General features: G+C 41.9%; 2 protein-coding genes across 3 annotated transcripts in view; one reads left to right on the forward strand and one right to left on the reverse strand.

The window, feature by feature from the left end:
• The window catches only part of nbr1b (NBR1 autophagy cargo receptor b), a 49,419-nt gene extending 41,145 nt beyond the window's left edge, over positions 1 to 8,274 (reverse strand). The window contains exons 1-4 of the mRNA XM_085785079.1: positions 8,013 to 8,274; positions 2,830 to 2,892; positions 1,572 to 1,590; positions 1,431 to 1,453 (exon numbers count right to left, since the gene is read on the reverse strand). Coding sequence (XP_085641205.1) covers positions 1,431 to 1,453; positions 1,572 to 1,590; positions 2,830 to 2,892; positions 8,013 to 8,114 — 207 coding nt within the window. The 5' untranslated portion in view covers positions 8,115 to 8,274. The remainder of the gene's footprint in view (positions 1 to 1,430; positions 1,454 to 1,571; positions 1,591 to 2,829; positions 2,893 to 8,012) is intronic.
• A 2,416-nt stretch (positions 8,275 to 10,690) lies between these two features.
• Positions 10,691 to 24,985, forward strand: LOC146983505 (transmembrane protein 106B-like). Of its 2 annotated transcripts, none has more exons than XM_085785111.1 (8): positions 10,691 to 10,858; positions 12,332 to 12,523; positions 14,134 to 14,197; positions 14,305 to 14,458; positions 14,551 to 14,691; positions 14,863 to 14,906; positions 21,188 to 21,241; positions 22,753 to 24,985. In XM_085785111.1, the coding sequence occupies exons 2-8, from the start codon at positions 12,334 to 12,336 to the stop codon at positions 22,871 to 22,873; spliced, it is 768 nt and encodes a 255-aa protein (XP_085641237.1). In that variant the 5' UTR covers positions 10,691 to 10,858; positions 12,332 to 12,333; the 3' UTR covers positions 22,874 to 24,985. The 2 variants fall into 2 exon arrangements, with proteins under 2 accessions (XP_085641237.1, XP_085641236.1); XM_085785110.1 differs by having other exon boundaries at positions 10,724 to 10,924.
• Positions 24,986 to 25,196: the final 211 nt, after the last annotated feature.

A 25,196-nucleotide genomic window follows, 5' to 3' on the forward strand; every position in this document is an offset into this window, starting at 1 on the left:
TCAGTCTGGAAAATAAAGCAATGGTGGAACCTGTACCAAAGTGGAGTTTGAATTAAAATCCTTAACAATGTGTCCCATGGATCTAAGATGTAATAGATCCGTGATGAAGTGGAGGATTGACTGCAGCGGTTAAACGGTACTTGCAGGTGGGAGCTTCTCGCGGGATTTTGAAATCTCAATCTTTGAAAAGTCAGAAAAGAATTGCCCCGAAAAACAGGAGGAAAAAAATTACCATGCTACCACTGTGTACTAGCAGATAACATCCAAAAACGTAAGTATCAAATGGATAAGAGGAGCTCTCATCTCCCTGCATTACTTATTATTTATCATACAATTTCATAATATTGTTGAGAAGGACAATAATTGAGTCTCAAAGGAATTTTAAATTGAAAACAACTGTCCAGTTGCTTTCGATTTAAAATTCCTTTGAGATACTATGACCAGGACAAATGAGAATATGCACAGACAATAATTGAGGTGTGGCCTCTCTATTGTCACAATGTACAATGTGGTGGGTAGGTTTTGTTTGTTTGATCATGCATTTAGTACAGATTGAAATGAACAGCAATGTTTATGTGTCTGTACTATTTTCCTTAAATTTGTAGTTAGGCTATTCCAAATCTATTTCAAATCATTTTATTTGAAATCTAAAGCACATACTGCACAGTGTTACACCTGGAACAGTGCAGTCTCAGTGGTATGCTATATAATATGTAATGGAATTACATGGATTAACCTCTTTTTTGTTTTTCCATGGCCTGAAGCTGAGCTGTGCCACACCACCTTGTAGTTTTCTGTTCTTGTCATGAGCTTGCAACAGCAGGCCTTCCTGCTGTAAATACTGCTAGCTGCAGCCTACAGCTAGTTGATTTCAGCCTTATCGTTGTGTGGCTACTGGCCACTAATGCACTGCAGTGTGATGACACACAAACAAGCTCTAGTTTGTGACGCCATCTGCTGGTTCTACATTGAATGCAACCAATGGACATAAAAATGAGCCACTTCTAGGTCCAAGCTACAGTATCTCTGGATGTTACTGGTTTATAGATCGGATCAGTTTGTTATGTTGTAGTCTTATCTCCTTTGGAGGGGGCATAACATCCAACTAAGGTTACTATTTATTATTTTCAATATCAGAGACTTGGGGTTAGGCTAGGCTGTCCTTGATATGGGCAACACTTCCATGCTGGAGAGAGACAGTCCAAGTGGTTCTGTGTTCTCTCTGTTCTGTGCGGTCTGAAACTGAAATTAAACCCAGTCTCTACCAGTGCCTTTATAACCTGAGTCCGCCAACAGCCGCTGACATTACATTGGCCTACTAGTTATTCTAAACAAGCAACATGCTCAGCTAAATCTACAGTAGGTGTAGCCTGCAGAACTTAAAGTCTCCATAAATACATGAATGTGAACAGTAATAATTGTCAGCTTACCTTTAATGCCTCCTCATACTCAACTGAAATAAGAAACAGATATAAGATTCATCTTTAATGTGACAAAATGTTTATGTGTCATATTGAAATCATTTGAAATGTCATGCCGCAAAATCGCAGCTGCTGCAGATTTGTACTGACCTTGACTGTTGATGGACACCTGAGGAGAGAAAATAGAAGAGTTTAGTTGTAAACATCTCAACCTTTTCACTGTTGTGTCAATTAAATAATTGAGTCACTCCACTCATACATACACACAGTATGAAGGTCATTTTACAAGGCTACTCATCACGTTAAAACATGCTGTAGGCTATATCTTCTGTGTCTGTGAGGGAGCTTGTGGTGTACAGCTGCTAATGTAGAGATGTGTGTTTTGTGTCTGAATTAATAACTCTGTGTTGTTGTTTAAAGGAGAATTCCGGTCAAGTAACGTTCTACAGCTCTAGGTCCCCGAGTGCGACCATAGGAAAAAATCTGAGAAAAATCTGTGCAGACCGGACCTAGCTTTCCTCCTGCTAGCTGCGCTACACTGCAGTTAAACAGCGAAGCAATGGGGGCAGTTCTTCTAACCATGACTTTGGCCTCTATATGATGCTCAAAATATCACTACAAATGCTTTACACTTTACAGCATCCACCAGTTCCTTACCACACAACACTGAATGTGAATAACTCTGTTAATGTGAGAGAGCAGTGTTAACGTGTGTTTTTATCACTGTACCTCTGTTTACTCTACTTTCCTGGGTAGACCTTACTAGTCGACTGTCGAGTTTCAAATGATTTTGGATGGGGAAAAAAGCATCAATATGAATATAACTGCTTTTTTCCCCATCCAAAATATTTTTTTTCGTGTTTGTTGATATGGAAACAGTCCCAAGCTTTGTTTGTGCTCCATACCACATACGTGGTCGTGAGAAAAATAAAAGTGAAGTGAAGTGAAGTGAAGTGAAGTGAAGTGAAGTGAATGTTTTGTTTACAAACTGCAACGAATAAAAATCCAGACTCTACCTTTAACTAAATTTTGAGTCCAGGCTAGGAACATGTTTTTTTTGTACACTAAATTATTTTCACTGGCTTCTGCATTAAAGGCTAATAGCCTAGTTGTTCCTATCACTCCTATCACATAATAAATTCAGTTTTGTGTGTGACCCTCATGGCGCATTGTGTATTGTTAACCAGGGTTACTCATCACCATGAGAAAGAGAAAGTGGAATTAGATGGGTTTAAATAGAGCAATATCGAACAGCTCACCTTATATCAGGGAACCAAAGTCTCAGTCTCAGTCTTTAATTAAAGACCATTACTTAATTGCTGGAATGGCCCTTTAAAATAACACAACGGTAAATAATAAAAAGTGGCTGATCAGCAAATAAAACTTGCTTGACGTCAAAGTCTCTCACCTCCTCGTTCTCCTCATCAAGATAGGTCAGCTGGAGGCTGCACAGGCCATAGGAACGCTTCACCTGAACACAACATACACAAAGAATCATCTGGTGAGGACAGAGGACACAGTGATGGACTAAAAGTAGTCAGAATTCAATTTATGTTCTATTTCTATTTCTCAGCTGATATGTGGGCATGTACAGCAGGGAAGAGAGCACAGTTTATCTCCCATTTTGCTGTATGTGTGTTTATCTTTGGCTCATGTTCATCCTTCAACACAACCCACTTATCGTATATGTATGTATCAGCAATTCATGACAAATGAAAAACAGATAATGCTTAACCTTGTTCAGCAAACTCTCTTGTATGTGTCTGTTTTTGCAAAACAGCGTCTTAGAGTGAAGTCTGACATCTCAGCGTCAGAGCCACTTAAATAAATGAACTCCACCGTGGCTGAAAGAGATTAACCATAAATCCCAGGGCTTTTAGCCCATATTTTACCTTCACTCTGGCACATGGTGTTTACAGTGTCATTGATTAACAAACAGTGGGTTCAGACTGATTCAGTACGCTCAGCCTGGCAGACTATTAGGCCTTTCCTAATGCAGTACCCTGCAGAATGTAGTCATCTACTGTAGAGGTTCTGAAAATGGGGATACAACACATAGACAAGCAGTTACATGGATGAAAAGACTAACAACAAGATAGTGGAAATCAACCAACCAGTCAGAATGCAGCTACAAATCAATAGACCAATTACAAAACATCTACAAATGCACCAAACAGAGTACAACTTCAAATTGGCAAATGAGAATAAAGCTGTAATCAAGATAATATGGCTGCAAAATAATAATAAAAAAAAAACAATATGGCTGTGGATCAACCAATCAGCATGCAACAGAAACCATCCAATCAGAATGGCATGGCCACAAATCACTCAATCAAATTGGAGCAACAAATAAACCATCAAGAATACAGCAACAAACTGGCCATTAACAATCAGTTAACACATATCAATGAGAATACAACTAAAACCAACCATTCATTCACCAGCCACCTATAGATAATCCTACCAATGAGATGGGGCAGACATACAGATCAACCACCAACCAAGTTTATAAGGAGGATGTGCAAAGTCAGGGAGCAAAAATGAACCCTTTGTTACTCTCCCAACATCAGACTGTCAAACTGAGACAAACAAACCTTTTCTCACAAACGTACATGCTTTTACTAAAGCCGGGAGATGGACCAATGGTCAGCTCCAAACGATCAACTGATTGGAAATGAGTCAAACTGAGAAAAAAGGTGTAGGCTAATCATGCAATTGCCCTTGACTAGCTGTCACTTTCAGTTAACCCTCCTGTTGTCCTTCTGGGTCAAATTGACCCAATCTGTTCCCTTCCTCCACCCTTCCTTCGTTCCACAATCCCTTTTCCCTTCCTTCTTTCCTTCCTTCCTTTCCTTCGTCCTTTCTTCTTCTTCCTTCCTCTTTTGATCCAATTCACCTGGTCCGTTCCCTCCCTCCATCTTTCTTTCCTTCCTTTCCCCTTCCTTCTTTCCCTTCTTCCTTCCTTGAACGAATCTGTCCTCTCCCTCCATCTTTCTTTCCTTCCCTTTCCACAATCCTTTTTGCCTCTCGCCCTCCCTTCCTTCCTTCCTTCCTTACTTCTTCCTTCTTTTTTGACCCAATTGACCCAATCTGTTTCCTCCCTCCATCTATCTTTCCTTCATGTTTCCGTTCCTTCTTTCCTCCCATCTTTCCCTTTGTCCTTCCTTCCTTCCTTCTTTCCCTTGGTCCTCCCTGCCTTCCTTCATTCCCTTCGTCCTTCCTGCATTCCTTCCTTCCTTCTTTCCCTTGGTCCTTCCTGCCTTCCTTCCTTCATTCATTCCCTTCATCCTTCCTGCATTCCTTCCTTCCTTCTATCCCTTCATCCTTCCTTCCTTGACCCAGGAGGTCAACAGGAGTGAATAACATCTTCAACGTGTGGTCTGACACACAGCCACTATGGGGAGGTCTGTGGCGCCACCTGGTGGATACAACTGTGTAAGGCAAGGCAAGGTAAGGCCATTTTATTTGTATAGCCCATTTTTACAAACAGTTTGTCTCAAAGGTCTTTACACAGCATCATAACAACATCCTCTGCCCTTAGACCCTCACATCCACTGAGGAACAACTGGCAAGAAAAAACAGGAGAAACCTCAGGGTGAGAGACAGAGGAGGGATCCCTCACCCGCACAGGCAGACATGACATACGTAGATGTTGTATACAGACAAGGAAACTGTCTTTGTATAATTTTACTGGTCGTGCAGGAGGCTGTTCAGTAATCTGTCCTACCAGGCTTAAATCTGTCAAAAATGTGTAATACGCAAACCAACAGGTTATTATAACCAATCAGCAACTGTTTCATTTTGTAAATGAAGACTAAGTGTGGTTAATATTGAAAAGTTTCTTCTTTCGTTGCTGAAGCTACAAGGGGATACACATTTTATCAGACTCTACATGATCTGTACAACTGTCAAGGTTAACATTGAACTTTAAGTCTATAATGTCAGTTGATTCATTGATTTGCTTGTCTCCCAAAATTCATCTAAATTGAAATGAAAAAAAAAAAACCTTCACGTTGATGTATGTGTCCATTGGCAGTCTCACTTTTGGAAGTGGGGAGCAAGCGGCGCAACAACACCTCTACAGCATTTCTTTAAAATGCTGCAAAAAGAGGAAACACAACAAAAAGCTAAACCAAATATGCGACTAGTAGCACAGACACAGACCACATTGGAAATTACTTTCAAAACAACTTTCTCCAGGGAGCACTGACTGGTAATGGACTCTCACTAGAGGCCACAATCATTCAGTCATTAACCATTATTCATTCATCACATAAAAACCTCTAGCCTCTTAGCCACAAATGAACCTGGATAGAGCTGAGATATGTTAGTCATGGTTTCTGACTCATAAATGTCTCATGAAGCTGAGTATTCATCAGCTGTTAAGGTTTTTGTTAAACTCTTTAAAGGGGAATTGCCGTTTTTTTTTTACAATCTGGACCTTATTTCTACTAGCATAAAATACAATCATTTACTCACTCAGATAACTTTGGTGTCATTACAAGTCGTTCCGATGAAATTAGATACAGCTGAGAGAATGTATGTGAGTCTACAGGGCATGTGATATGTGATATAGTTTGCAAGCAGAGTAAAGCATTGTGAAGTGAAGAGCAGCAGTATCAAAGTGGTGTAAAAATATGAATTACAGCTTAAATGGAATACAGATCATGATTAAGATCGGCTTGTGGACTCTGGTTCTACCCAAAAAGGTTGTTTTATGATACTCTAACCAGGTCAACCCTCCTCACGGACATTTAAAGGGGAATTGCCGTTTTTTACAATCTGGACCTTATTTCTGGCATAAAATACGATCATAACTTTGGTGTCATTACAAGTCGTTCCGATGAAATTAGATCCAGCCGAGAGAATATATGTGAGTCTACAGGGCAGCGGAATGCAGCCTCTAAATAACACATTATCTGCAGCAAATATTTTGTTTTTTCACCAGTATTTTGTTATGATACGCTAGTGCTATTCCCCTCTGAGTCCGGGGTTAGCTGTTATCAACATCCAGGGTCTGTAGGTTGACCAACCTCTGACCTGGATGATGTCATCCAGAAAAGAACCATAGTATTAGCAGTAGCAACTTTCAGGTAAACAAACCGCGCCAAGCGGCGCTCAGAGATGACATCATCCAGATAATCCACTAACAAAATATTGGTGAAATGAACGAGTTTCTCTGCAGATAATGTGTTATTTAGAGGCTGCATTCCTCTGCCCTGTAGACTCACATTATATGGATATACGCGGCTCTCGGCTGGAGCTAATTTCATCGGAACGACTTGTAATGACACCAAAGTTATCTGGGTGAGTAAATGATGGTGTTTTATGCTAGAAATAAGGTCCAGTCTGTAAAAAAAAAAAAAAAACAGCATTTCCCCTTTAAACATGCTGTCATTATATATTAAATTGCAATTGTCTAATACTGCAGAATTTCTGGATGCTGTGCTCAACACACTGCAATGTAGAACAATAAACTAAAAATCAGCCAAATAAATTAATAAAACCAAATACACAAAAACACACTGCAAAAATAAACCATCAATTTGACAACACATTCCATGCAAATTTGCACAGGAGAACAGAAGTGTTTCAGGGGACACTTAAATGTGATGAACTTCAGTAGGACTTGTTTAATGCTCAACTGCAACTTTTCTAACTGCAGCTTCATCAATTCAGTGAGAAACAGAAAGCACAGTGATGCAAAGAGAAAGCGAGAGAGAAGGTTGAGATCACACCTCATGGTACCCACCCTCCCATTGCTTCCATCCACTGGAAATACTTTCATTGTTCGAGTTTTTTTTTTTTAAGCTGTTGTGTGTTGGGCAGTATTATGTTGCAGTATTTATTTGTTCTGTAAGACTGAGGTTTTCTTATCAACGAGTTAAGAATATGTGTGCTTTGTCTTGTACCAGACTTTCTTAAATTGGATGGTGCTGTACTCTCATGGCTTCCACACACCATTTTATACTGGATTGATCAAGACAACAGGTGATCATGGTGGGGGATGAGCAAGCAAAAACTGAATAAGCTCTGAGAAAACAGGAAACCATCTGGTAATAATGTAATAATGTGATTACAATATGATAAAATAAAAATAAAAAACAGTCAAGTAGCAGTGGGCATGTATTACATTATTAGGCCGACCATGCTTATGGTCTTCACGTGTGTGTATTTAGAACAGCTCCTGCTGGGCCTGAGACTCTCATCACTACGTCTCCATGCAGCTAACAGGCTTGATGCACACAATTCAAATGGTTAATGTGTAATTCGGACTACTCAAAACCAGTTAGCTGAGCTGGTAAACAGCGTTTCCATGACGACAACCGACTATAATGACACTTAAGGACTTGCAGCGTTAGCCTCCTGCCCTGTGGCATCTCTGCTGTCAGTCTGATGGAAGCTTCACAGCTGTATGGAGCCGATGCTATTTCATCAGCAGCATCTCTGGCGACACAAAAAGCAACCAGAGCTAGTGCACTAATCCCCACCAGAGTCAACTACGACCACAATCAGCAGCAAATGTAGCCTACGACAGTGTGTGTGAGCAGGCTGTGTGCAGTGATCGCCCACTGATCGCCCCTCTCTTACCATGGCCTCCATCGACTCCCAGCTCTTGGTCTCCGTTCCCGACAGGAGGAAATTCTTCGAATTTCCCCTGAAATTCACCTTCAGGTTGATGTAGAAGTCCATGTTGTCGCCTCTCTGGGCTCTAACACATCTTACAGACGACGGACAGCGCGCTCCCCCGGTCCAATCAGGGTATTTGGGTTAATCTCGCCAATTCAGTCCAATGTGACTTATCCAACGGGGGATGAGGGTATTTTGTGTTTACATCAGCACCGAAGACACGCCCACTCTGCACCATGTGTCCGGAACCGCCGAGGTACACCCGCTGCTACGTCACTGTGCAAAAATAGCGCAGCTAGAACTGTGTGGTTGTTCTAAATATGTCCATGGGGTGTAACCTAAGAAAATATATGGACCTCACCCCAACTCATCAACCAGCGGTACTCTCCTATGCTCCTGAACCGTCTCTGCATCAACGTTCAGGTCCGCTCTACTGATGTTCCTGCAGACATGGAGCACTTTCAGGACCGTGCTGTTTTACGACACTGCCACCTAGCGACGGCGGGCGACATGGCCACTTTCTGTCACGTCTAAATTAGTAATGATAATATAATACATCCATGGTCAGCACCCTGGATTTCAGTAGGTAGTCTAGTCAAGTGGTTCCCAAACTTTTTTACATCAAGGACCCCTAAACTGACACAAATTAGACCACGGACCCCCATTGGACAAAATTTGGAAACAAACACCAGAAATACACAAATATTTGTTCTGAGACTGAATAATGTTAGGCCTACTTTTTCAGTCAATGCACGTTCAAATTAGGGCCAATGGAATGAATTTTAGGAGGGAAAAAAGTGCATTACATACTTTTTTCCCCCAGAAATTTCCTTTCCAGAAAAAAGGTTGGGGACCCTCTCAACGACCCTGGATGTCCACAGACCCCACTTTGAGAACCACATCAAAAAATGTTCTTTAAGCTTTCTAATGTAAGGATCCACACCACTGTCACTGTTCTTCATTTAACCATCAGTGATGAGTTCTTTTTGTCCATACTTAACCATAGGAAGATTCTTTAGTGAACATGCACAATAAACTTGCATGCATAGGCCTATTTTGTGGTGTGGTCTCAGTTTTTAGTTTTCAATCTCACTGTTACAATTAACCCTAGGTTGTGTGGCACTCCTTGCATTTGACACCATATAGTGAATTCTGTGATATAGTTTAAACTTTAAGAGGTTTGAGGCACTGCTATTTGTAGTGGACAAATGAGGGGACTAACCCTGGGTCAACATTTGAGAGCCCTACCCTGAACATTCTGCAAGTTGTAGGAGCTGAGACAGAAAGTGTTACAACCATCCCCAGTTTCTCATACTTTAGATGTCTCTCACTAATATGATGTCATTCCAGACTGGATCATGCACATCACACTGATATTTTGTGGCCACAATATACTAACTGGTGGCCATAAAGGTGAACCTTTTATCAGGTTTTATTGTTCACCTCATAGATTGAGTCCTATCCATTCCATGCCAGCAGCCAAAATAGCTGACCTGTTTGGACTGACACCATCAGGATAATGGCATACTGAATGGTGTGTGTTGTTAACATTATGAAACTATAGCTTTGGATAACAGCATAGCATGCTACTCCAAGTCATTTCAGAAGACAGAAGACAGAGCTACCATGCCATCAGTAGCATGGTAGTGCAATATAGACACAGGTGCAGATATCATAGTAACACCAGAACACACATAGCTTGTCACAGCACAACCCCTATCCCATCCTGCCTCAGGTGGAAGAGCAACCTAAATAGTTAGCCTCCTTCCGTTATTACATCTGACAGAACTATTCCAGCAAAATATACATACAATACAATACATATTTATTTATATAGCACATTTAAAAATACAACCCAGGTTGTCCAAAGTGCTGTACAATAAAACACACAAGCAAAACTAGTGGCAATAAAACTAGATGGGATAGGTATAGGTAATGTAGCTACAATAAAACATGCAATAAAACAATAAAACAAGAGTGAAGACATATAAAACCTAACTAAAATGCCAAGGAAAAGAGATGAGTTTTTAAAAGAGATTTAAAGTGCTCGAGAACACAGACACTATGGTATATAATATATAATACACTGTTGCCCATAAAGTTGGAATAATTTTGACTTTATCAAGAATAAATCATTGTCATTTCATGGGAAGAGGTAATATGTATTCATAGCTATACATATAATTACGTAAAATGTTTTAGGCAACAGTATGGTGTATATGTTGACTGTATGTTTATTTTACCTATTTATTATCCTTAATTTTAAACATATTATACCGACAAATATTGAAAGGCCTTAGGATGGACACTTAATGTAACATGTCTACAACATACAAAATATACATAGGCCTAATCATGCAGGGCATGTCAATATAAGAAATTGTTGTAATTTTAATATGCTGTGCATATGTTTTTATTTTATTTCTATATTTTATGTCTACAATTATTTAATATATGAATAAACTAACTAACTTAACTCAAGATCAAAAGTTGGTTTTCACCTGCAGAATTTCAGGTTCATTTCAACTGGATGAACAAACCATTCATTAATGAGCTGAATGGAGATGTGATTAGGGGAGGGGCAGTGTAGGCCTACTCGGACTGCTTTACTTTGAAAGCTCGTAACAGGAAGTGTTTGTCTGTTGTGTTGTGTTGTGTTGTGTGGGTGTGACGGTGTTGGACTATGGACTGCAGTGTGTTGGACCCATAAGTTGAACCTGTGTACCGCTGTCACGAGCACAGACGAACCCCGACGCAGCGTAAATCATCAGAAGCGGTCAACAGTGTGAAAGACGCGGAGCTGTCAGGTGAGCTGTCAGTCCTGTGGCGAGTGGCTGACTATGTCGCAGATCAGTAACTAACGGGAAATGAAAGTAAGCTACGACGTGTTGTAAAGAACTGTCGTTATGTGCTGCTCTAGTACCACTTCGTGTTGTCTCGTGACATTTGTTTACACTTTCTGTTCACCTGTGTGTCTATGTGGCTGTAAATGACGTTCACAGGGAGCCGCACTTCAGACTTTCTATCTGGTGTAGTAGTGCGTCCATAGGTTAGACCAGGACAGGGCTTATGCAAACGGAATCATTCTGAATGTTTCAAGAATGAACATAAACATATCATAAAATGAATATCTCAGATACAAAAATTGAATTTGTCACAAATATAACACAAATATAGGCTAAAGGACATTGCAATTGAAGCTAAATGTTGTAGGCCTACAATTTAAGAGGAGGTCATATGTGGAATAATGATTTTTATCAATTTGAATGAAGGGATAGTTCACCCAAAATTCAAATTTCACTCATTATCTACTCACCCTCATGTCAGCTAAGAGCTGTGAGAATTTTCAGAGTCCTCCGTGCCTTCTCTGAGTTACGGGGGGGGGGTGTCCGTGCAGCAGTATTTGTCCATATAATGGTTGTGAATGGATACCACTTTTCTTCGTCCAAAAAGACACACCAAAAAACATCCAAATACCTCCATACTGCTCGTCTGTTGTCCCTCTTGTATTGAAGCCCCGACATGAGAAATTGTTCTGAAAAAAAATTAAATAAGTCTATGTTTTAAGCTTGTTTGTAGTGGAAGCTCCCAGTGTCTCAGTTCACTGCTCTTCCTGTGTCAGTGCAAATCTCGCATGATTTGCAGTGACCGGTGGAACAATTTCTCATGTCAGGGCTTCAATTTGAATTTTGGGTGAACTATCCCTTTAATAGAATTATGTTTACTTAAAGGTCCAGTATGTAAAATGGGGGGCAACTAGCATTCAGATTCTAGATAGACCCCTCCTGTCAACAAAGTGACAGTGGCCTCTGAGGACAAAAAAAAACTTGTTTACTACAACTGGGACAACTGGGAGTATTTCAGGAGCATGGACCAATGAGGTGAAGATCTAAACCATTTTACGATATGTCTGCTGTTTCCTACTCCTTCTTCTTTGTTGGTTTATGGCGAAACCTGCTCTCTGACTGGCTGGATTTTCTGTTTGGGCTACCGTACAAACCTGGAGGCACAAGATGGCGACACTCTCTAAAGCAAGACCCTTGCTATATGTATAAAAGAAGAATTATAAGGCTACAAAAACCAAAGAAATTTTATTTTATAGCGATTATACACTTATACAAATATATTCATGGGTAGTATATTCAGATTTTGCCAATAAACCTTGACAATTATTACACACTGGACCTTTAATATATTGATATATTCTGTGCAAAAAATATTTGTAGTATGTTACTGACGATATTACGATAGTTTTGCAGTTGACCCATTTCTTTCTCCAGGTATGGGAGCTGTTCTTAGCATGGGTCAGGGTACCAGCAGGTCTGGACCACAGCGCAGTGGGAGCCATGACGACGACCAGCAGTCTATCATTGAAAAGGATGACCTCAAGAGGAAGTGCTCCAACAGGAGAGACAGCTCCAGAGAAACAGTTGACTGTCCAACCTGCAAGGGTACTGGGCGGATTCCCAGAGGTACAGAACACACACACACACACACACACACACCTGGACAGCTCAGTGCCAGACACAGTGGCTGTGGAATGAATCTGGGCAAGAGGACGCCAACAATTACAGTTTTTCTCAGTCGCTTTGGTACATTTCTCGAATCATTCTCGACATTTGCAAAACAGTAAGTGCATTTCTCAAAACAATTTGTAGCAAAAACAACAACAAAACAATGTCAATGAACATGTCAGTGCCATCAGAATGACAAGTCCTTGTGTCATTGTGTACGGAAGAATTGCTTAGTCATGTTGTTAACCCTCTAGGCGCCAAAGTCGCATTATTGCGACAGGCAGCATGCTTGGATAAAACAGGATATCTTTAAATCTACTGCCCTATATTGTTACTGCTTGGAAGTTGGTACCACTAGATGGCGAACACGTTCAGCTTCAATCCTGACGTCATTTGTGGGTGTGTTTTTCTACAAAATATCTGAGAAAAAAAGTTTGATTGGCGCACAGCCGCTCCACTTTTTCTCGCGGAGCTCACGCAGCTCACGCAGCTCGGAGCGACCAGGAAGTGATCTTGAGGTCTTGAGAAACACCGTGCGCCCCCCCACACACCACACACACACACACACACACACACACACACTCGTCACCCCCCCCTCACTCCCTCCCTCCCTCCCAGCCCCGCAGATCCGTGTCGCAGTAGGCTACTGTGGACGAGCAGCGGTGTCGGCGGGACTCCTCGCTCGTTTCAGCCGCTGTATGACAGACGCCCGGCCGGGGGGGGGGTGTAATCTGGAGGGATGTTCTGATGTAAACTATGGCTACAGTTTTGATGACAACTTAAAAAATTTCTACCAAACTAACGGTACATGCTACAGTTTTGCAACTTTCACCAAAATGTCGCCCCAATACTGCTGAAACTTTTGTCCATTTAAACATTCATTACAAATTATGAAGTCCATCACTCAATTCAATAACTGTAAAACTTCTTAAACCTATGTCTTCCCACAATTTCTGCTCAATTGTCACCGAGCATCTCCAGTCTGTCCTACACAAAACTTATTTCTCAGATTTTTTGATTTATCAAAAATTTAGCCTACAGTGCATCAAAATGTTTGAGTGTAAACGCTACTGTAAACATATGCAAATTCTTGAATTTTTCTCTCATGTGAACATTGCAGTCAATGCAAGAATGGCATATTTAAACATCAGTTATTCACTTATGGAGCAAATCAATCATTTAAAAAAAAACAATTACCAACATCTCCATGTTGTCTAGATGCATTATGTGTATTTTCAGATTTTTGTCTTGATAACTGAATTTTTTTTTTTTTTTTTTTTTTTTTTACAGTGGTTTCAAATCTGCCTGCACGACAGTGAATGGCTTTCTCAATTTGTGAAGCCACTGTTGAATTGCCACTTACCAAGTTGGTTCCAGAAGTTGAGGGTTTTTTGATGTGCACAAGTGACACAATGATGTGAAGATTGAACAAGTAGTTTTGAGAATTTCAATTCTGATCTGAGAAATGTACCAAAGCGACTGAGAAAAAGACACGCACTACCTCTTTAGTGTGTCACTCTTATCTTCAGTGGGGCAAGAAACCAAGCTCCATGTTATGTGTGTTACAGGTCAGGAGAGCAAACTGGTGGCTGTTATCCCCTGCAATGACCACAGGCTGAGACCTAGACACACGTAAGAAAAGCAAATACTCAACACTTGAACTTTTTGACACTCAAACCGAAAACATGAAAACCATGGCTGGACTATATTGATGTGTTTGATGTCTCCTCCTCTCTCAGGAAGCTGTACGTTGCCGCGTCCGTCGGTGCGTGCATCCTGGTTAGCGCCCTGGTGCTGTTCTTCCTCTTTCCTCGTGCCGTCCTTCTGTCTCCAGTATCTGTGCAGTCATCCATTGTTTATTTCACTGAAGATGACGTTCAAATTAACATCACGGTGGGTAGAGAAAGGAGGAGGGAGAGCAATGGCATTGATTTTAAACAATGAAACTAATTGATTCATTCTATCGCAACGCTTTCTCCTTGTAGAATGTGTTGAACATCACCAACCACAACTTTGCAACGGTGCAGGCCTATAATTTGACAGTGCAGGCCCTCAACTATGTCACAGTGGTGGGAGCAGTGTCCATTAACGAGGTCACCTCTGTCAAACCTCTGTCCATCCAAATGGTAAGACTTCCCAGTTTATAGAGATAGACAGCAGTGCATTTTAGCATACATGATTAGCTGGAGGCTTTTATATGAAAACACATGTTTATATTGAATTAAAAATACTCATTGATGATGGATATGGACCTGGAAGGCAGTGTGAGAAAAGTGAAAGACTTCTCTTTATTACAGTACTCCTTTATGATCCCAATCAAGCTGACCGACCCTGGCTTAAGGTGAGTTACCGTACCTAACTTGACAAAAAAAAAGTTCAAGTAGCTTGTTAAGGGGCGCCGTGTGCAGCAGTGGGTTGAGCAGGTAACCCATATACAAGGGCTATTAGTCCTCGCTGCAGTCAGTACTGGTTCGAATCCGAATTCCCCCTCTCTCTGCCTCCCCATTTCCTGTTTCTCTCAACTATGCTATCAAATAAAGGCAAAAAATGCCCCAAAAATATACATATGTAATATAAAAAAATTAGCTTGTTAACTATAAACTTTCAGATTAAAATGCCTGTGTAGAACCTTCATAAAAAGAACAGATCTGTCCACAGGCGTATTGGATGTGAACTAAGCAACGAGTGTTGTGGTTGTGACATAGTTTGTAAGCAGAGTAAAGCATTGTGAAGTGAAGAGCAGCATCAAAGTGGTGTAAAGATTACAGCTTAAATGGAATACAGATCATGATTAAGATTGGCTTGTGGATCATGGTTCAACCCAAAAAGGTTGTTTTATGATACTCCAACCAGGTCAACCCTCCTCATAGACATTTAGAGGGGAATTGCTGTTTTTTACAATCTGGACCTTATTTCTGGCATAAAATACGATCATAACTTTGGTGTCATTACAAGTCGTTCCGACGAAATTAGATCCAGCCGAGAGCCGCGTATATCCATATAATGTGAGTCTACAGGGCAGCGGAATGCAGCCTCCAAATAACACATTATCTGCCGAGAAACTCGTTCATTTCACCAATATTTTGTTATGATACACTAGTGCTATTCCCCTCTGAGTCCGGGGTTAGCTGTTATCAACATCCGCGGTCTGTAGGTTGACCTACTAACCTCTGACCTGGATGATGTCATCTCTGAGCGCTGCACGGCTCATTTTGATGATATTGGGGCTGTCCCATTTCTCCACACTTGGCTCAGTGCGCTTGGCTACGCACACACTTTGGTGACGTTTTGCCGGCGGAACGTATATTTACATATAGTGTGCAAGCATGGATTAAGTGGCCAAGCGTGTGGGGGGATATTTAAAAGCAATCGGTACACATTTGACAAGTGCAGCCTGTGCCATTGCGCACAGTAGCACAACTACGACACACTCACACACACAGCACAGCAACAGTTTTAACTAGAAAAAACATTTCCAAGAATGGAAATGGTGTGAATGCTGGAAGCAATGCTGAATGAGCTTGTAATGTCCGTCTTGTGCTGAAGCCCCAAATTGCGTAATTGTCCCGAAAAAAATTAAATAAGTCTATATTTTAAGCTTGTTTGTAGCGGAAGCTTCTCGAAGCTCCTCTTCCTGGTCCGTCCAAATCTCGCGTGATTTGCGCCGGCGTCAGTGCGGTTACTGCGAATCACGCGAGATTTGGACGGACCAGGAAGAGGAGCTTCGAGAAGCTTCCGCTACAAACAAGCTTAAAATATAGACTTATTTAATTTTTTTCGGGACAATTACGCAATTTGGGGCTTCAGCACAAGACGGACATTACATACGAGCATCATGGAGGTATTTGGATGTTTTTTTGTGTGTGTTTTTTTACGAAGAGCTCTGGTGTCCCTTTGCAACCGTTATATGGACATGCACTGCTACGCCAAGACCCCCTGTAACTCAGAGAAGGGACGGTGGACTCTGAGAATTCTTCCAGCCCTTAGTCAACATGAGGGTGAGTAGATAATGAGCGAAATATCATTCTAGGGTGAACTATCCCTTTAAGCGCCACAAAACTCCTCTCTCCCTAATGATCTGATTGATTACACCTGTGTGGCAGCCTGCCCTCAGAAGTTACCATGGCGACTACCATGCTTACATTTTACTGTGTGGAACAGTGTTGTGTTTGTGTGTTTATCTGTTTGTGTATGCGTGCATGTGTGACTGTGTGTGAGTGTCTGTGTGTGTCTGTCTGTGTGAGTGTGATGCCTGTGTTTGTGCGTGGACATTCTCTGTCAGTCTGGTTTATCATGTGTGTGTGTGGGGCTGTGTTTAAAAACATCTTAACGAGCGGCCAGGCTGCAGCTGCACTGTTCTATTTATAGACTTTGATAACGAGCTGGCCCCTACAGCTGGACCAACTGCACACAGAGCAGAGCAGAGCAGAGCAGAGAGATTTGAGCTCGGAACAGCTTCCCAAAACAGCCCAGAAAAAGATAACCGTACCTCTTATCAGAATGTGGCCATCTGACCATCTGGGCAAGCAGACCTTCCTGAGCGAGGCAATGTGCATTAAATGTTTGTAGGGCAAAAACTTTTCTCAGGGTCGCAAGGTAGAAAAGGGGGGCATTTCTGCTTTTCTAAAAAAATCAGCTCCTACTTTTCTATTGATAGCTTTCAGTGACGTCACTTCCCAGGGACCTGGCGGTCAAAAGCAACATTCCAAAGTGGCCCCGCAATGGACTTTCTATGGACAAACAACCGAGTAATGACTTAAATCATCTGCCAGCAGCCGAGAAAGAAAGATATAAAAACAGCTTTGAAGTTTTGGGCACTTGTGACCCATATTCAACACCAGCTGCTGTATACCAGCTGTTTAAGATGACCAGTTCCCTGCCGAAGCTCCAGTTGGGCGATGTTTACATTTACCTGGTGGAGAATCCATCATCCTCCACCGCTTGTAACCAATATTTCCGGTGTTATGGCTCAACTGGTGTCTGATTAAAAGCCCCATTTTGTAGTTTTTTTTATCTTAAAATAATGTTTCTGAACTCGTTGAAGTGGTAGAAATGTACCTGTAACTTCCCTGTGTGGGAACACCGTCCTGGTACCGCAGCTCCGCTGAGCTCCACAGTCTGAGCTCCAGCTCACTGAGCCCAGGCTCCCTGCTCCTCTCACCCACAAACCAGAGCCCTTAGCTGGGCTGCACGGTGACCAGCTGCCCCCCCTTTACCCCCCCGGAGCTTTGCTACGCACCGCTACCGACGGCAACGATGACGGCGGTCCGATAGCAGCGGGACCGGCGGCGGCGATGGTAACCCGGCGGGACCGCCCGCCACCGGACACGGCAACAGCACCGCCCGCGGCGGCAGCGACACGGTAACGGGGGTCGGGACCGACCGCGGCGCGGCGAGGACGATGTTGTTATTGTATTTTCAGAGTGTTTTCCATTAGTTCGTAACTTTAACATGACAGGCTTTGTCATACTGTGCAGTGTTGTGCAGAGTGAGAGTAGTGTGGCGCTGACTGACTGTAGATTGCCTGAACAGGTTCACTCACAGAAGCTATTCGCTGCACTAACATGTGAACTGTGGCTTGATTTGTGAATTTGTGACAAATCTGCGGACGGAAGTGCAGCACAGCTGTTGTTCGGTACGGTAACCAGTTAAATCAGACACCAGTTGGGCCATAACACCGGTATTTTTGAAGCAGCAGGGAGCAGTGTGTGTTTTTCTGCCTTGTCCTAAGCCGCGGACAGCGGGGAAGTGGATTGTTTTGACCGCCAGGGGGGCGTTCCATACGGGCCGTGACGTCACATGAAAGCTATCAATTGAAGTGGATGAGCCACTGGAGCGGGTCTAGCTGCACAATTAGGCTCACTGAGACAATTCTGTAAGTCTGTCTGCTGTTTTGAGCACATTAAATGAGACACAACAAGTGTGGCTAAAAACCGGTGAGGAAATCATGTGTCTAGAGTTTAATTTGTGGCTGTGCTGGCAATTTATCCAGAAAAAATCCTGAATGTTTTTTCGATCCCTCTCACTCTAACGATGATGTCACTCACTCTGACCCAACCCCATACACACTCATTGAAAAGTGTGAAATTTGTCAGAAATCCTCATGTGCTTTTAAAGGATTTATCTCAAAAACGGTACAAGCTATGAAAAAGTTGTACATACAGGATGAATACATTAGAAGTTTGTCTACAGCTCAGAATTTGAATGAAGTCTCTAGCTGAAAGTATGTGGACGCTTTAAAGTGAAATTCCGGCGTAAGTGTAAACCATGGTCAAACACACCGTAACACCGAGTTAGACCCCCCCTCGAGAGATCAATTTGCCCGACCGCTACATTCACGAGATCCACCAACTTCAGCAAATACCGCAATATCGCCACACACGGCGCTGTCCGGATCCACTGTCTGACCGCAACCAAAACGCCACCATTTGCCCAAAATAATGCTCAGAACTGCACCAAATGTCATCAATAGTACACACAGGGTCCCAGCACGTAGTACGAGTTGTCAAACATCTGCTAGCTTTGCCTGTTTTCTTTAGCAAGGAGATGCAACTCAACTCACCTACTTCTCCTCCGGGAGCCGCTCGTTCGTGAGGAAGCCCTGACGAGTCGATCACCGAGTGCACCGGAGTTCCGCAGCTCTTAAAAATGCTCATTTGCGCCTATATCGTGGCCAGCACTCGATAATAATAGTTATAAAGTGATATGCAAGATATAAAAAAAAAAAACTCTGATTGTATTTCCATGAGGTAATTGTTGATTGAGCTGCGGAACTCCGGTGCACTCGGTGATCGACTCGTCAGGGCTTCCTCACCAACGAGCGGCTCCAGGAGGAGAAGTAGGTGAGTTGAGTTGCATCTCCTTGCTAAAGAAAACAGGCAAAGCTAGCAGATGTTTGACAACTCGTACTACGTGCTGGGACCCTGTGTGTACTATTGATGACATTTGGTGCAGTTCTGAGCATTATTTTGGGCAAATGGTGGCGTTTTGGTTGCGGTCAGACAGTGGATCCGGACAGCGCCGTGTGTGGCGATATTGCGGTATTTGCTGAAGTTGGTGGATCTCGTGAATGTAGCGGTCGGGCAAATTGATCTCTCGAGGGGGGGTCTAACTCGGTGTTACGGTGTGTTTGACCATGGTTTACACTTACGCCGGAATTTCACTTTAAAGGCTGAAAGAGGTAAGAAGATTTGAAGAGTTTCAAGACTGTTCCAATGCATTCTCTATGGGGAAAAAAAAATCAGAAATAGTTGAATATTGCAAAAAGTATGAATAGTTGAAAAGAGAAAAGACATAGCACACCTGTCCCGAAAAGGCTGAACAATTTGATATTTGAATTGTTGAAATAGCACAAAGTATGAAGGACTAGTTACATGACGAAGAAAGGCAGAAAATGGCCGAACCGAATAACAATAGTGTGAATGCTTCCAGCATTCACACTAATAAACAGTGCTGCTGGATCACAGTCTCATCTACTCCTAAAGTGTCTCTATGCGCAAGATTCAGATCATACATGTAAGCCCAACTCTGTAAGTAAATAAAACAAACAAGAAAAACGAAAAAAATAAAACCATGAACAGAGCATGATGAATATAAAATATGACATTAAAAAGTCATAATTATGAGATAGAAAGTTAATCTAATTTTATTGAGATTAATTCAATCGCATTTCCTAAACAGGCTTGTGGCTGCCGGTGACGGCGGACTTCACCGTGGTGCATTGTGGGATTTATACTTGGCCAAATACCGCTCGGACACTTACCTTAAGTGTGGGTAAAGTGCAAATCAAGCGCGCTGCTTTCGGTCGTTGGAGAAATGGGACACACTTGCGCACTGACACTAAGCCCATGAACGCGCACGCCAAGTGTGTAAAGTGGGATCGAGTGTGCATATTGGGACAGGCCCAATGATTCCACTTCGGCATTCCGGAGTCCATTCTTAGCGCAGCTAGCCAGAGCTTTAGTGAGTCCAGGTTGCCTGGACTTACTTACAGGTCATTTTGTTCTGACAAGTCGGAAACACGCAGAAACGAACCACCGTACCACCACGCGGCGCTCAGAGATGACATCATCCAGGTCAGAGGTCAGTAGGTCAACCTACAGACCCCGGATGTTGATAACAGCTAACCCCGGACTCAGAGGGGAATAGCACTAGCATATCATAACAAAATATTGGTGAAATGAACGAGTTTCACGGCAGATAATGTGTTATTTAGAGGCTGCATTCCGCTGCCCTGTAGACTCACATTATATGGATATACGCGGCTCTCGGCTGGATCTAATTTCATCAGAACGACTTGTAATGACACCAAAGTTATCTGGGTGAGTAAATGATCGTATTTTATGGAAATAAGGCCCAGATTGTAAAAAACAGCAATTCCCCTTTAACTCTCAGACTCAGAAATCACAATCAATGGCCATGTGATTTTCTGCGAGAATACAGAAGTATAGAAAGCTGCTGTAGTTATCATGTGTCTCAGCTCTGTGTACAAAGTCGTAGAGTAGTTTATAGCGTTCTATGTTGTGTTGTCTGCGTGTTCAACAGCTGTGTATCCGTAATCATTATTGTAGCTGCCTCTCTACACTGATCATTCATTGGCTGTTTGGACTTTTTTCTCTGCAGGGACTACTGTAAGAGACCTGCCTATCCTGTCCACATTCTGTATCTGCACCTACAGTAAGTGTCCAGTTAAACACAGGGCCATGGTTTCTCACACTGTTTCAACCGGCAGTGAAAACAAGAAGATACGTAGAGGGCTTGAACATCAGATTGTCCAGGGCTCAACTGGGGAAAGTTGTCAACAGTTTAAGTTTTTGAATGCGTTGTTGGCAATGCAATTTAGTGATGAGTTTAGAAAGCTGTAACTGGCTTTGAAGAGTTTAAGATTCTTTCAAATTTTATGAATTTTCATGAAGCATTTTTCTGAATAATGGTCGGAATTAAATCATTGATCTAAAAAAAGAAAACAGACCACAGTATTGTAGCTACTCTCTGACCTCTGGTGAACTCCCTCAAAGGTTTGCAGGTCATAGATAATATTGAAAGAACTTACAGTAGGCTATATATTGCAATCTTAATACACTCAAATCGGCCAGTTTTACATAGGATCACAAAACAGTTTTCTGTAAATTAAGATTAAAGGAGAATTCCGGTCATTTTTGACCCCTAAATCGTTGTCCTGATGGTCACCCAGTGTTGGGGGGAGCAAAAAACGCCACTAAAATTGATGCAGGCAAACCAGAGTTACACCATGGCCAGACGGCGCTAGGGATAGCGACAACGCTAACCTATGGGGGCAATTCTTTCAACCACAACAAACACTCAAAAAACAATCAGTGTCATGAGGTTTATCCCAGTTTGGCCACAGAGTTTCCCAAACTGTTGCAAATGACACAGTGAACATAACTCTCTAAAGAAACACTCAGGAATTCAGCCAGGTGTCAGACAGACCCACAAATTAACCACAGGCCAGATCCTTTAATAAAAAAGCAAAGTGGCTTACACCAGTAATTTTAAGGATGAGTGAATGATTTGCATTGTTGTCAAAGAAACACAGGGTTTACATATATATGATTGATTTGTAAATAAATTATTATACTTATTTGATTTAACAGAGACTGTGAGGTCAAACAGCACCAAGTGTGAGGGGAAAGGGAGTACAAGGACCCATACTCTCCACTCAGTGGGTCTCCTTGCCCCTGTAATACATTTAAACCTCTCAGTCATCTTCTTACTATGAGTCATTTGGTCCTACTTGAACTTGGTTGCTTGTCATTAGATAGATAGGTATGTTTGTACTTTTATCCCTGCTTTTCTTACTAAAAGGTTATGTCAGGACAGTTTTTCCATTTCCACTGAGACTATTGTTGACTTTAAGTGTTGACTTCTGCCCCAGTTTGCTCACATGACTGGTGACTGGATTAAAACACCTCCCCGCCCACAAAGCTTCAGTCAGCCCTCAGACTGGATGGGGAAGAAAAACCTCATTGTTTGCCAACATTTAATCTAACCTCAGCTGTCCACTGTGTTACTCACTGTTGTAGATTTTGATATTTTGAACCTGGTTGTTGCACTGTAGAGTACCAAACTCCTCCTTTATCTAGAGTCAAGACTTAATGTTAGTGAGTGTATGTAGCTGTTTTGTTTTGGTCAGATTATTTATGGTGTGTGTGTTTGTGTCACTGCAGGATGTCGATGACTGTTTACTACCTGGCCCACTATGAGCAGCTCTCTCTTGAGGCGTATGAGTACATCGACTGTGGAGCAAACAGTACTATACCGCACCCTGTGCAGCCCCCACCCCCCTGATGGATGAACAGATGATGGACACATACTTTTTTATTTTCTTCCATGAACTGTGATACTGTAATGTTCAGAAAGATACGACCATGTAGCAGGATGCCATTCATTTTCCTGGAGTGATGGATGAGGCCTGGAAAGATGTCTGGTGGAAGAAATTGGTGCGTTTTCCAGATTAGTGCAGTTGGTTGGTGAGAAAGCTGGTAATGGAACCTCCGTCTGCTTGGACTCTGCTGATGTTTTTCTTTGGTAGACTTAACACAAACAGATGAACCACAATCATGTTGTGGTAGCAGATCTGTGGTTTAAAAGCTGATACTGATACTAATGAACCCATCTATGTTCTGGAAACTATCCTTTAATGAATCTCTCTAGAAGAAGTTAATATATCAATATAATTTGGTAACTGTGATAACAAGTGCAGGAATTTAGTATTTTGTCAGGTCATTAAGTCCATTAAAAAGACAGTGGTCCTCCAGTTTGATGCCATTCAGAAACTATATATAGGCTTTCTTTGCACAGACCTGGATAGTAGGTAAATGGCGCCATCTGATGATCATCAGTAAAAATGACTGATTTTACCTCTTCCTAACAGGGGGAACCACCGACATTTCAGAATGCATCATCCTACTGTTATTGCTGTGCAATCAAAAACTATGTTTAAAGTGGAAGTCAATGGGTCAAAAACATCCACTAATTGTAAACTTAGGCTGAAAAAGTTCAAATCGGATACTACACAAAAACTAATAATGCATCAAAATCAATTTTGTTACTAATCTTTGACATATCCTAGACTGTGAAACACAAAAGTAATTTACGCCAAACCTTTCATCTGGCCCACTTTTGGAAGTGACATCTGGCCCTAAGGTATATTAGCCTTAACTGAACCATAATAAAACCAGACTTCTACCAGGAGTAAACTAAATTTAAATAATTATATGGCTCATATGGTCACATACTGTATGGAATATGCGTGGCTCAGTTCTGTTGAATCATTGTGGCCCACATATGGTTGACAGACAGAATGAAACTGGTACTCAATTTTTTTTTCCCGCCTAATCTAAAACACACCTTCCATCTGGCCCACATTAAGAAGTGAGTGACAGGTCAACTCTGGTACAAAAAATATAATTGATTGTGATGATTTTAGTGCAAAATCCGTACTGATTAAGTTGTTCAATATATACTATATCACTTAAATCACCCAAAATCAATATGAGAAAGAAACACATATGTTTTCCTTTCAAATTGTACTTTTTCATACTTCAAAATTGCCTTCAATGAACTGTACAGGACATGTAGTAATAACATCCATTGCAAAACAGAATCAGAACAAATCTGATCAAATACAGTAATACTGTACAGAACGATTTAGAAATATTAGAAATGAAGAAAGTTTAATCCGTGCATCAAAACTCTGTCTGTCTTAACTGTCAGTTAACGCTATCGTTTGGTCAAGTGCTTTAATTTCAGAACTGTGCCATAAGAAAAATTCCCTCCAATTTTGAAGGTATATGAAGGTAACGTGGTTAGGATGTGGCCCTCGTGTTTTGCCATTATCACATTTGCCAGTTACAAAACACCTGTGGCTCAAAGGTATATTCTATTATCTTTGCCAAGTGCTTCAGTTACAGAACTGTCCTAGAAGAGATATTCCCTCCAGTTTTGAAGGTATAGAGAGCCTAAGCGGAAGCAGGAAGTAACGTCGCCATGGGATCTCAATTCGGAAAAAATCTCCATGTAAGTGAACGGGAGTCAAAATTTTATTTTGTGATCCGATTGAATTGTGCCATGAGAAAAAAATATGACCTTAAAGGTACATTGTGTAGGAATTACTCCCATCTAGTGTTGCGGTTGTATATCGCAAGCAACTCAATCGTATTTTTCATGTTGCATTCACGTGAAATTGGGCAGACGGCAGACGGACGACAGCCGCTGCACGTAACGGCATAAACAAGCCTCTACGTAAACAAGTGGTCCGTCAGCATGAGGCAAAACAATACACGTGACAATATGTTGTCATGGCATATGTTATCGTATTGTTTACATGACCCACATTTTACCGGCTTTCTCTCCACTTCTGTGACTAAAATGACATCTGGTTTGTTACCAACGGCCTTCTGCCCGACTGCAGGTGAATGCAGCATCAGTGTAACGCTCCATTCCTCCTCCCTGCGTTACCACGGTGACTTTTCACAGACGCCACCTCGACCTGAGCCGACAGCTTCGGTGTCTCCGCTGAGTTTCCGTGGTTTCCTACCGTCACGCTACCACTGAACGTAAAAACATGGCGACACCACATGGCAGTCAGCACCGAGCTTACCCGCTCCAT

The sequence above is a fragment of the Trachurus japonicus genome, chromosome 8, assembly GCF_045865225.1.
Source record: "Trachurus japonicus isolate A0001 chromosome 8, Traja_1.0".
Lineage (NCBI taxonomy): Eukaryota > Metazoa > Chordata > Actinopteri > Carangiformes > Carangidae > Trachurus > Trachurus japonicus.

Coding starts and splice junctions, on each gene's coding strand:
- LOC146983505 (XM_085785111.1), top strand. CDS start 12,334: ATGGGAGCTGTTCTTAGCATGGGTCAGGGTACCAGCAGGTCTGGACCA. Junction 14,459..14,550: donor ACGTTCAAATTAACATCACG/GTGGGTAGAGAA, acceptor TTCTCCTTGTAG/AATGTGTTGAACATCACCAA. Junction 14,692..14,862: donor AACCTCTGTCCATCCAAATG/GTAAGACTTCCC, acceptor TCTTTATTACAG/TACTCCTTTATGATCCCAAT.